At 42.0% G+C, this 13,679-nt stretch overlaps 1 protein-coding gene across 1 annotated transcript in view; it reads left to right on the top strand.

The window, feature by feature from the left end:
- The window catches only part of lrrc74b (leucine rich repeat containing 74B), a gene marked incomplete at its 5' end in the record, with an annotated part of 145,369 nt that overhangs the window by 107,456 nt on the left and 24,234 nt on the right, over positions 1–13,679 (top strand). Inside the window, one exon of the mRNA XM_063034369.1 lies at positions 1,198–1,326. Coding sequence (XP_062890439.1) covers positions 1,198–1,326 — 129 coding nt within the window. The remainder of the gene's footprint in view (positions 1–1,197; positions 1,327–13,679) is intronic.

The following is a 13,679-nucleotide window of genomic DNA, read 5'->3' as shown; positions in this document are numbered from 1 at the left end:
CATACACAGAATATCCCTGAATATACCTATCAACACCTGCCCCCACCCAATGTCATTTGGTGATTCCTAGCCCTGCTCTGCATTAAATCATTTCCAGATTATTAACCTACAAATGTCTGGTCATTTACCTACCATCTACCTAGAAAATTTGGTAAAGTTTAAATCTGCAATGCATTAGCGCTTCTCATCCCCAATGCGGCAATAAAGTGGAAGTTGATTAAAGTAAATATTTAATTTTCCATCCCTCCTTTCATAAGAAGTATAGGTTCTCATAGGTTCCTGCATCACCATCCCGAGTACATCTTAATGTATTTCAATTGAAGATTTTTCGTTTAGTTCCTCTCCTCATAAGCGCATACTTTTTGGGGATAGATTGGACAGTAGAACAAATAATAACAGCAAAAACAACTATTATAATAAAGGCTTGTATTTGTATTCAGTGAATTTCACAACCTAGAGACATCCCAGAGTACTTCATAATCAATGAACTACTTTCTTTTCTTTTCTTATTTATTCATTGGATGTGAATGTTGCTGGCAACAATGTTCTCTCTAGCTGCTCCTAAACAGAGCAGCCATTCCATTCCAGGAATGGGATCACTAGGGGCTCAAATCACTCACAGGTTCTTTTACACCTACCCGGAGGGAGGCCTCAGTTTAATATCTTATCCAAAGTAGTTTAATATCTTATCCAAAGGCCAACATTATTTGACTGTGTAGTACTGTCAGAGCACGGCACTGCAGTTTCAGTCTGGAGTTGAAAACCTGTGTCTTTGGAGTAGGACTTGAACGTGCAGTGCTTAAATGCAGAAGAAAGAGTGCTACCACCTTAAGCATTACTGTATAGTTTAAGCATGCAAAATAGTTACACTTGTAACCTGCAAAGAGCTAACTATATTGTTCGAGACTCTTGTAGGCTATTGGTCCTACACTGCCAATCGAATTGGTTCCCAGGAAGTTCAGGAGAGAAAATGCTGGAAATACTCAGCAGGACAGGCAGCATCTGTGGAAAGAGAAACAGGAGTTAACCTTTTGGGTCAAAGACTCCTCATCAGCGCTGCAAGGATGGAAAATTGACCAGAAATTTTAAAAAGAGGAAATTAGCATCTGAAAATAGATGTCCCACCACAATCAGGTGTGGAGGAAACACACCACTTTTCTGCTGATTTCTTGCTGATTAACATGCTCCTTGTTACAGGTTGATCCCCTGACAAGACTGAAGGAATACATGAAGGAGAATCAGCTGAAGTTGGAGCATTTCTTGGGCGCTTTTGAATTAGAGGAGAACAGGCGTATCAGACTCCATAAGTTCCAGGAGGGACTGAAGGTCTGTATGTCACTGCGTCTTTTCCATCAAGTGAAGGCCGCTGAAAAGTCAGTCTTGTTAGGAAACACTGAAAAATACAAGAGGTACTCCGATATCACAGTTTCTCATTAATTCCATAGCATAGGCACCCTGCAACACATCAACCCTTTTCATTACTTAGTCAAAGGAAAATTCAACTCAACAGTGATGATCTTTGTGAAATTGGTGACTTCTGTTTTCTCAGGATGCATTGTAATAGAGAAATGCTCTGTATCTGGGATTGCGTGTTTAATATTTGCAGTGTGTAAGAGGCATTTATTTCTTTATCTATTCATTTTTTTCTGTCTGCTTGTTTGTTTATTATTTATTTATTTAGAGATACAAGGCAGTATCAGGCCTTTCTAGCACAATGAGCCCATGCCACTCAATTACATCCATGTGACCCATTAATCTACTAACCCATGTGTCTTTGGGCAGGTACATGACCAGAACAAGAACAGAGGGATATGGATCATGTGTAGGCAGATGGGATTAATTAAATTACCTTTGTGGTTAGCAAAAACATGATGGGCCAAAGGGCTGATTCCTGTTCTGTGTTTATGCTGGCACTACTCTCAGAAAAGGATTCTCAATCATACTGAAACAAAATACAGAAAATTTGAAATAGGGACAAAATAACAAAGGCTAGTTGCTACCAATTGGTGAACTGTCCAAAATATAGATTTTACTGTACATTCTGACTGGTATCTCCAAAACAAAAACAAGGTCATATAAACTCAAGACTATTCCAACTCAATTACTGGAAATCTTGAGTAACACACAGAGATGCTGGAGGAACGCAGCAGGTCAGGCAGCATCTATAGAGAGGAATGAATGGTCGATGTTTGGGCTGAGACCCTTCATCTGAAATTAAGGGTCTCAGCTCAAAAGATCAACTGTTTATTTCGTAGATGCTGCCTGACCTTCTGAGTTCCTCCAGAATTTTGTGTGTGTTAAGAAGGACGCATAACTCCAGGACATCACGAGATATTTTATAGCCAATAAGATATAATACAAAGAGTGCAGCCACTTGTGTAATTTGTTTTTATATTTGTTTTTTGGTGGTTCGGACAGCTGCCATTATTGACCATCCCTAATTACCCTGTAAAGGTAAGTCTTGAACTACTGCAGTCATGATGAATATACTATCAGGAAGGGAATCTGGGTACTCCTCAGATTACCCAAGGGTTCCATTCTGGAGAACTCTGTAAGTCAGAAACAGTTTCTCAGTAAGGGAAAATAAATAGGTGACAGAAATAACAACAATAGCTGAATTGCTTGCAGCCAGTCAGTCATTGCAGATTTGATCATAAAGGAACCGGCAGAGGCAACAAAGTTCTAGTCAGACATTTATTTTTAATCACACCTGCCTCTTTTGGGGCAAGTGTGACCTGTACAAAAAGGACAGGTTGCACTTGAATCCCAGGGGGACCAATATCCTGGTGGGGAGGTTTGCTAAGGCTACTGGGGGAAATTTAAACTAGAATTGTTTGGGGGTGGGAACCGAACTGAAGGGACTGGGGAAGAGGTGGTAGGCTCACAAACAGAGAAAGCTTGGAGGCAGTGTGTGAGGGAGGATAGGCAGGTGATAGAGAAGGAACGCGCTCAGACCGACGGTTTGAGATGTGTCTATTTTAACGCAAGGAGTATTGTGAACAAAGTGGATGAGCTTAGAGCGTGGATCAGTACTTGGAGATATGATGTGGTGGCCATTACAGAGACTTGGATGGCTCAGGGACAGGAATCGTTACTTCAAGTGCCAGGATTTAGATGTTTCAGAAAGGACAGAGAGGGAGGCAAAAGAGGTGAGGGCGTGGCACTGTTGATCAGAGATAGTATCATGGCTGCAGAAAAGGTGGATGTCATGGAGGGATTGTTTACAGAGTCTCTGTGGGTGGAGGTTAGGAACAGGAAGGTGTCAATAACTCTACTGGATGTTTTTTATAGGCCGCCCAATAGTAACAGAGATATCGAGGAGCAGATAGGGAAACAAATCCTGGAAAGGTGTATTAATAACAGTTGTCGTGGTGGAAGATTTTAATTTCCCAAACATCGATTGGCATCTCCCTCGAGCAAGGGGTTCAGATGGGGTGGAGTTTGTTAGGTGTGTTCAAGAAGGTTTCTTGTCACAATAAATGAAATGAACCTGGTCAGGTGTCAGATCTCTCAGTGGGAGAGCATTTTGGAGATAGTGATCATAATTCTATCTCCTTTACAACAGCACTGGAAAGAGATAGGAACAGACAAGTTAGAAAAGCAAACACATGGAAATCTGCAGATGCCGGAAATACAAGCAACACACACAAAATGCTGGTGGAATGCAGCAGGCCAGACAGCATCCATAGGAAGAGGCACAGTCAACGTTTCGGGCCAAGACCCTTCGTCAGGACTAGAAAAACGTTTAATTGGAGTAAGGTGAATTATGAGGCTATCATGCAGGAACTTGGAAGCTTAAATTGGGAACAGATGTTCTCAGGGAAAGGTACAGAAGAATGTGGCAAATGTTCAGGGAATATTTGAGTGGAGTTCTGCATAAGTACGTTCCAATGAGACAGGGAAGTTATGGTAGGGTACAGGAACCGTGGTATACAAAAGCTGTAGTAAATCTAGTCAAGAAGAAAAGAAAAGCTTACGAAAGGTTCAAAGAGCTAGGTAATGTTAGAGATCTAGAAGATTGTAAGGCTAACAGGAAGGAGCTTAAGAAGGAAATTAGGAGAGCTAGAAGGGGCCATGAGAAGGCCTTGGTGGGCAGGATTAAGGAAAACCCCAAGGCACTCTACAAGTATGTGAAGAGCAAGAGGATAAGACATGAAAGAATAGGACCTATCAAGTGTGGCAGTGGGAAAGTGTGTATGGAACCGGAGGAAATAGCAGAGCTACTTAATGAATACTTTACTTCAGTATTCACTATGGAAAAGGATCTTGGTGATTGTAGTGATGACTTGCAGTGGACTGAAAAGCTTCAGCGTGTAGATATTAAGAAACAGGATGTGCTGGAGCTTTTGGAAAGCATCAAGTTGGATAAGGCACCAGGACTGGATGAGATATACCCCAGGCTACTGTGGGAGGTGAGGGAGGAGATTGCTGAGCCTCTGGCAATGATCTTTGCATCATCAGTGGGGACGAGAGAGGTTCTGGAGGATTGGAGTGTTGTGGATGTTGTTCCCTTATTCAAGAAAGGGAGTAGAGATAGCCCAGGAAATTATAGACCAGTGAGTCTTACTTCAGTGATTGGTAAGTTGATGGAGAAGATCCTGAGAGGCAGGATTTATGAACATTTGGAGAGGTATAATACGATTAGGAATAGTCAGCATGGCTTTGCCAAGGGCAGGTTGTGCCTTACGAGCCCGATGGAATTTTTTAAGGATGTGACTAAACAAATTGATGAAGGAAGAGCAGTAGATGTAGTATATATGGATTTCAGCAAGGCATTTGATAAGGTAACCTATGCAAGGCTTATTGAGAAAGTAAGGAGGCATGGGATCCAAGGGGACATTGCTTTGTGGATCCAGAACTGGCTTGCCCACAGAAGGCAAAGTGTAGTTGTAGATGGGTCATATTCTGCATGGAGATTGGTGACCAGTGGTGTGCCTCAGGGATCTGTTCTGGCACCCTTACTCTGATATTTATAAATGACCTGGATGAGGAAGTGGAGGGATGGGTTAGTATGTTTGCTAATGACACAAAGATTGGGGGTGTTGTGGATAGTGTGCAGGGCTGTCAGAGGTTAATAGAACATAGAACATAGAATAGTACAGCACAGTACAGGCCCTTCGGCCCACAATGTTGTGCCGACCCTCAAACTCTGCCTCCCATATAAGTCCCCAACTTAAGTTCCTCCATATACCTGTCTAGTAGTCTCTTAAACTTCATTAGTGTATCTGCCTTCACCACTGACTCAGGCAGTGCATTCCACACACCAACCACTCTCTGAGTGAAAAACCTTCCTCTAATATCCCCCTTGAACTTCCCACCCCTTACCTTAAAGCCATGTCCTCTTGTATTGAGCAGTGGTGCCCTGGGGAAGAGGCGCTGGCTATCCACTCTATCTATTCCTCTTATTATCTTGTACACCTCTATCATGTCTCCTCTCATCCTCCTTCTCTCCAAAGAGTAAAGCCCTAGCTCCCTTAATCTCTGATCATAATGCATACTCTTTAAACCAGGCAGCATCCTGGTAAATCTCCTCTGTACCCTTTCCAATGCTTCCACATCCTTCCTATAGCGAGGCGACCAGAATTGGACACAGGACTCCAAGTGTGGCCTAACCAGAATTTTATAGAGCTGCATCATCACATCGTGACTCTTAAACTCTATCCCTCAACTTACGAAGGCTAACACCCCATAAGCTTTCTTAACTACCCTATCCACCTGTGAGGCAACTTTCAGGGATCTGTGGACATGTACCCCCAGATCCCTCTGCTCCTCCACACTACCAAGTATACTGCCATTTACTTTGTACTCTGCCTTGGATTTTGTCCTTCCAAAGTGTACCACCTCACACTTCTCCAGGTTGAACACCATCTGCCACTTCTCAGCCTACTTCTGCATCCTATCAATGTCTTTCTGCAATCTTTGACAATACTCTGCACTATCGACAACACCACCAACATTTGTGTCGTCTGCAAACTTGCCAACCCACCCTTCTACCCCAACATCCAGGTCATTAATAAAAATCACGAAAAGTAGAGGTCCCAGAACAGATCCTTGTGGGACACCACTAGTCACAATCCTCCAATCTGAATGTACTCCCTCCACCACCACCCTCTGCCTTCTGCAGGCAAGCCATTTCTGAATCCACCTGGCCAAACTTCCCTGGATCCCATGCCTTCTGACTTTCTGAATAAGCCTACTGTGTGGAACCTTGTCAAATGCCTTACTAAAATCCATATAGATCACATCCACTGCACTACCCTCATCTATATGCCTGGTCACCTCCTCAAAGAACTATCAGACTTGTTAGACACGATCTGCCCTTCACAAAGCCACACTGATTGTCCCTGATCAGACCATGATTCTCTAAATGCCCATAAATCCTATCTCTAAGAATCTTTTCCAACAGCTTTCCCACCACAGACATAAGGCTAACCGGTCTATATTTACCCGGGCTATCCCTACACTACCTTTTTTGAACAAGGGGACAACATTCGCCTCCCTCCAATCCTCCAACGCCATTCCCGTGGACAACAAGGACATTAAGATCCTGGCCAGAGGCTCAGCCATCTCTTCCCTCGCCTCGTGGAGCAGCCTGGGGAATATTCTGTCAGGCCCCGGGGACTTATCCATCCTAATGTACAACGTTTGTATTTTAACAACTCCAACACCTCCTCTCCCTTGATATCAACATGTTCCAGAACATCAACCTCACTCATATTGTCCTCACCATCATCTAGTTCCCTCTCATTGGTAAATATCGAAGAGAAGTATTCATTGGGGACCTCGCTCACTTCCACAGCCTCCAGGCACATCTTCCCACCTTTATCTCTTATCGGTCCTACCTTCACTCCTGTCATCTTTTTTTTCTTCACATAATTGAAGAATGCCTTGGGGTTTTCCTTTACCCTACTCGCCAAGGCCTTCTCATGCCCCCTTCTTGCTCTTCTCAGCCCCTTCTTAAGCTGCTTTCTTGCTTCCCTATATTCCTCAATAGACCCATCTGATCCTTGCTTCCTCAACCTCATGTATGCTGCCTTCTTCCACCTGACTAGATTTTCCACCTCACTTATCACCCATGGTTCCTTCACCCTACCATTCTTTATCTTCCTCACCGATCCTGCAAGAGATCTCTAAACATCGACCACATGTCCATAGTACATTTTCCTGCAAAAACATCATCCCAGTTCACACCCGCAAGTTCTAGCCTTCTAGCCTCTTAATTTGCCCTTCCCCAATTAAAAATTTTCCTGTCCTCTCTGATTCTATCCTTTTCCATGATAATGCTAAAGGCCAGGGAGCGGTGGTCACTGTCCCCCAGATGCTCACCCACTGAGAGATCTGTGACCTGACCCGGTTTATTACCTAGTACTAGATCTAGTATGACATTCCCCCTGGTCGGCCTGTCCACATACTGTGACAGGAATCCGTCCAGGTTACAGCGGGACATTGATAGGATACAAAACTGGACTGAGAAGTGGCAGATGGAGTTCAACCCAGATAAGTGTGAAGTGGATAATTTTGGTAGGTCAAATATGATGGCAGAATATAGGATTAATGGTAAGACTCTTGACAGTGTGGTGGATCAGAGGGATCTTGGGGTCCGAGTCCATAGGATGCTCAAAGCAGCTGCATATGTTGACTCTGTGGTTAAGAAGGCATACGGTGTATTGGCCTTCATCAATCGTGGAATTGAATTTCATAGCTGAGAGGTAATGTTGCAGCTATATAGTACCCTGGTCAGACCCCACTGGAGTACTGTGCTCAGTTCTGGTCACCTCACTACAAGAAGGATGGGGAAACCATAGAAAGGGTGCAGAGGAGATTTACAGGGATGTTGCCTGGATTGGGGAGCATGCCTTATGAAAACGGGTTGAGTGAACTCAGCCTTTTCTCCTTGGAGCGACGGAGAATGAGAGATGACCTGACAGAGGTGCATAAGATGATGAGAGGCATTGATCGTGTGGATAGTCAGAGGCTTTTTCCCAGGGCTAAAATGGCTGCCACAGGAGGGCACAGATTTAACGTGCTTGTGAGTAGGTACAGAGGAGATGTCGGGGGTAAGTTTTTTACTCAGAGAGTGGTGAGTGTGTGGAATGGGCTGCAGGCAATGGTGGTGGAGGCGGATACGATAGGGTCTTTTAAGAGACTTTTGGATAGGTACATGGAGCTTAGAAAAATAGAGGGCTATGGGTAAGCCTAGTAATTTCTAAGGTAGGGTCATGTTTGGCACAACTTTGTGTGCCAAACGGCCTGTATTGTGCTGTAGGTTTTCTATGTTTCTAATCAAGCCACTTTTTGCATAAATTATTCAGTGTTGTTTTAAACTGTACACCAATCTTCTATGATCAGATACAGTACTATTAGCAGGTTTGTTTTCATGCATACATCATTTGCTTCTACGTATTTAGAGATCTATGGGAAAATTTGCGTAAAGTTGGAATTCCATAAGGTAGTTCTGTATCCCAGGGAGCCCATATCTCAGAATTGAAACCCATCATCACTGAAGGGCCAGTGACGATCAACAGCCAGTATGCAGACAGCTAGAACCCAGAAATAGCAATGCATTCATGGAGAGAATACCTATTTTAGTCATGTTGGTTTAATTGTAAATATTTCCCATGACACTAGGGAAATATTTACTTGCTTATTGTACAAAACAGAGTTTTGGAATAACTTGTATGCATCCATTAGGACCAATAGAGTCTCAAACAAAGCTTTTTGTACTGAAGGGCGTGGGAACGGAGTTGCTGCTGGTGTTGTTGTTGCGAGTAGTGTTCTGCTAAACATTGTGGACATTCTATGTTGGTGCCAGAATGTGTGGTGACACCTGCAGACAGCCCCCACCACGTCCTTGGGTGTGTTGGTTGTTAATAAACAAATGCATTTCACTGTATGTTTCAATGTGCATGTGATAAATAAATCTGAATCTGAAATCTGAAGGCAGAAAAATGAGTCCCAAAGTGAGTGTTCTACACACTGAACCTTGGTATTTAGACTATAAATCTTCACTGACTGCACTGCATTATAAATAAGCTGTTGTGCACACATGTGACAGTGGGAAATATCACGTGTCTGGTTCAGTGCCGAAGAAGTCTTCAGTGTCCTGCCTCAACGATTACGTCCCGTTGCACTCACATCCTTCATCATGAAGTGTTTCGAGAAGCTCGTCATGAGGCACATCAAGACCCTGCTGCCCCCCTCACTGGACCCCCTGCAGTTCACGTACGATCCCAACCGTTCAACAGACGACGCCATTGCCATTGCCCTCCACCTGGCCCTAACCCACCTGGACAAAAAAGACACATACGTTCGAATGCTGTTCATAGACTTCAGTTCAGCATTCAATACAACCATTCCTCAGAAAATAATTGGAAAGCTGAGCCTACTGGGTATGAACACCTCCCTCTGCAGCTGGATCCTAGACTTCCTGACTGGGAGACCTCAGTCAGTCCGAATTGGAAGCAGCATCTCCAACACCCTCACACTGAGCACGGAGGCCCCCCAGGGCTGTGTACTCAGTCCACTGCTGTTCACTCTGCTGACCCACAACTACAATGCAACACACAGCTCGAACCACAGCATAACGTTCATCATCACGATGACATTGCCGTGGTGGGTCTCATCAGCAAGAATGATGAGTCAGCGTACTGTTACATACCTCATGGGTATCTTGTGACTGTCTTATGACCATGATGTAATTGAGTATCTGATGAGCATGATGTAATAGTCTTGTGGAGGTCACATGATGTAATTTTCCCACCAGTGTGAGGTCACGTGATGGCCTGTTCTCAACAGATATATAAAGAAGACCCCTGGTGTGACGCAGTTAGTTTTTCCAGTTGAGTTTTAAGTTTAGTTTGTTATTTAATTCATCAGATACTCCGTTATGCTGCGTATTCGTTTTACGACGCAGTTTCGTTTTAAAGTGGAGTTCTACTTTCTATTGTAAGTAGTACTGGAGAGTGAAGACCTTACCAAAGTACAGGAGTTCGCCGAGTCGAGTAAAGTTGATATCGTTTGGCGGTTTTGGAGAGAATCGAACTTGATTGAATCTCCGTTCAAGAAAAAGTGACCTGCATTTTGAGATATCCTCTGCTAAAGCAGGAAGGATTGAGCAGTGTCTATTCTCCAGAGGAAAAGGTCAGTTCTTTTAAACTGTTTTATTTCCTTTGTTGTGAATCCTGCGGACAAGGCAGGTTCCGGCTGGGATCAGCAGTAACGTCACGTCTTTGGGAAATTCTTTACGTCAGAAAAGTCTCTCCTAATTGACTGTATAAATCTCTCGGACTTTCAAATTTACCTTTCTAAGAACTGTGTTTGAATTTACCACTTTAAGAACTGTTTTTGCATTTACCCTTTTAAGAACTGTCGCAGAGTTACCGTATAGCAGTTAACTTCCGGTTAAGTTAGTCGTTTAAATACTTCACTATTTTTGAGCAGAGTTTAATAAACGTTTGTTTGTTTTTATAAAACCTGACTCAATTCTATATTAATTGTTGCCGGTTACGTGACATAATTTGGGGGCTCGTCCGGGATTGTTCCAATTTTGAGCATAAGTGCTTGTTTAATTATCAACCTGATTTGGAAAAGGGAAATACCCAATTCTTTTGTTTGTTTGGTCTGTGGGTGGTGTTCGGCAGGAATGAATATTGACAACTTTATGGAATCACCACACCCGGTGTTTTTAGCGAAGGCGAGAAAGGGTGATGTATCGGAGATTGCTAGAAGGTGGATCTTAAAGGAATTATGAAGGTTACAACAAAGCCCGTAACTCAGAGAAAAATTGCGGAACATTATGTAAGTTTGGGAAAGTTTGATGATGAGGTGTTAGGGAGGTTTCCAATGAGTACACTGGAAATGCAGTTACATCTTGAACAGATAAAGTTTGAGAAATTTAAAGCGGAAATGGCCGAAAGAGAGCCAAATAAAACAAGGGAGTTTGAGTTAGCGATGGAGAAATTAAGGATTGAAAATCAGTCCTCTGGTTCTAGGAAACAGTTTATTGCTAGTAGAGAGGTTATTTTGCTTCCTCCATTTAATGAAGCAGAAGTGGACAAGTATTTCCAACATTTTGAAATTGTTGTTCTGAGTTTAGAGTGGCAGAAAGATAAATGACCAGTGATGTTACAAAGTGTAATTAGAGGCAAGGCACAACAAGTTTATACAGCTTTAACTGCTGAACAAGCACTTGATTATGATATTGTGAAGCAGCATATATTGAAAGCATATGAACTGGTTCCAGAAGCTTATAGAGAAAGTTTTAGAAATTTGAAGAAATCTGTGGAAAAACTTACGTGGAATTTGCCTACGAGAAATCTGTGTGTCTTGAGAGATGGGTTTCCTCTAAAAATATGAATGGGGAGCATAATAAATTAAAAGAGTTGATTTTACTGGAGGAATTTAAAAGGAGCATTCCTGTTGAAGTGAGGACAATATTCCAGAGGAATATTGTATCATTTCTTAATTGATGCATTACTAAATGACAATAAAAGAGGACTGCGTGTCCTCATAATCTAATAATACTTAAATGAAAGGGACACTGCTGCATTGCAGGAGTCTGCTAAATTAGCTGATGAGTATGCTTTAATTCACAAGAGTAAATTTTCTCCAAGTCGAACTTTTAAAAGGAAAAATAGCACAGAGAGTCAAGGTAAACCTGAAATTAAATCTGTAGTTACTGATAAAGGTAAGGATGAAAGGAGACATGTGAAGGAAAGACATTTTGGTCCTATTTGTAATTATTGTAAGAAACCTGAACATGTAATAGCTAACTGTTTTCCATTGACAAAGAAAGAGAAGGAAGCAGTCCCAAGTGCTTGTGTGCATCATATTGAAACACCTGTAAATCCACAGAGTTCAATAAATACCAATGAAGTTTTGTCAGAGTCTGACCAAGTTAAGAGGGAATATGAACATTTTATAACCGAAGGATTTGTGTACTTGAAAGAGGGTTCCAATCCAGTACCAATAAGAATCCTTAGAGATACTGGAGCTGCTCAATCACTAATGTTAGACAGTGTTCTAAAGTTTAGTGATGAATCTGACATTGGTAAGGTAAATTATATAAGAGGAGTTGGGAGTGCCCTTATGCCGGTACATTTGCATAGAGTAAATTTAAGGTCAGGGTTAGTTACAGGGCCTGTTAAAGTAGGACTACAACCCAGTTTACCTGTGAATGATGTTTCTTTATTGTTGGGGAATGACTTAGCAGATGGACAAGTTTTTCCTGAAGGGCATTTGACAATAAAGCCTATTTCTGAGGAACCACAGAGGGATTCTAACATAGATTCTTCCTGTGTTGTCCGAGCTATGGCTAAAAAGACTGATGTACAGGATGAGGTTGTTACCCATGACTGTTCAACTCGGGATGCGAATTTTGAGGATGTGTCAGAAACTTTCTTACCTTCATTACTTGATGAAGATTATTGTAGTAAGTCTGACCATGAAGATTTGTCTTTATCTGAGAAGAAGATGATAGCAGAGCAGAGTAGAGACCCTGAGATTATCAAATTAAAGGAACAAGCTCTTTCAGATAGTGAAATTGAGAAGGTGCCAGTAGGATATTATTTTGAAAGGGGAGTATTAATGAGGAAGTGGAGATCACCTACAATTCCTGCAAGTGACGATGGGAAGGTTCTTCACCAGGTAGTAGTTCCTAAAGTTTATCGAAATGAGATTTTAACTATGGCTCATAGTATGCCTTTGGGTGGCCATCAAGGTGTAAAGAAAACTATGAACAAGGTTTTTAAACATTTTTACTAGCCTAGTTTAAGAAAAGATGTGGCAACATTTTGCAGGACTTGTCATACTTGTCAAATTGTGGGTAAACCTAATCAAGTTACTCCAGTGGCCCCATTGCAAACGATTGGTGAGCCGTTTTCCAAAATTATTATAGATTGTGTAGGCCCATTGCCAAAAACTAAAACTGGACATCAATATTTGCTGACCATGTGCACAGTGTTTAGGTTTCCAGAGGCAATACCTCTTAGGAATATAACAGCCAAAACTGTGACAGAGGCTCTTATAAAATTCTTTACTTATTTTGGGTTGCCTAAGGAAATACAATCAGATCAAGGTAGTAATTTTATGTCTGGATTGTCTCAGCAGATAGTTTATAAACTGGGAGCAAAACAGATTACCTCATCTCCATATCATCCAGAATCGCAAGGAGCCTTGGAGAGATTTCATTCTACCCTTAAAACTATGATTAGGACGTACTATGTGGAAAATGAGAAGGACTGGGATGAAGGCGTACATTTACTACCTTTTGCAGTATGGGAGGCAGTGCAGGAATCATTAGGTTTTAGTCCTTATGAACTTGTGTTTGGACATAGAGTTCGAGGACTTTTGGCCTTGTTGAAGGAACAGTGGATTAATAAAGAGGTACACACTAATTTGCTGGATTATGTTTTAAAATTCAAAGAAAGATTACATGAGGCTTGTAGCTTAGCCAAGGAAAATTTTAAATCGGCTCAGGAGAAAATGAAGACTTCATATGATAAGGAAGCTAGAATGAGGTAATTTAAGCCTGGAGATAAGGTGTTGGTTCTTTTCCGAGTGCAAATGAACCCATTGCAAACTAAATTTCATGGTCTTTATGAGATTAAATCGAAAGTAAATGATGTGGATTACGTGATAAAAATCCCAGATCGAAGAATGCCAACACAGCTGTGTCATAT

This window comes from Mobula hypostoma, chromosome 27 (assembly GCF_963921235.1).
Source record: "Mobula hypostoma chromosome 27, sMobHyp1.1, whole genome shotgun sequence".
Taxonomy (NCBI): domain Eukaryota; kingdom Metazoa; phylum Chordata; class Chondrichthyes; order Myliobatiformes; family Myliobatidae; genus Mobula; species Mobula hypostoma.
The sequence above is the reverse complement of the archived record's forward strand: the minus strand, read 5'-3'. Positions and strand labels throughout refer to the sequence as shown.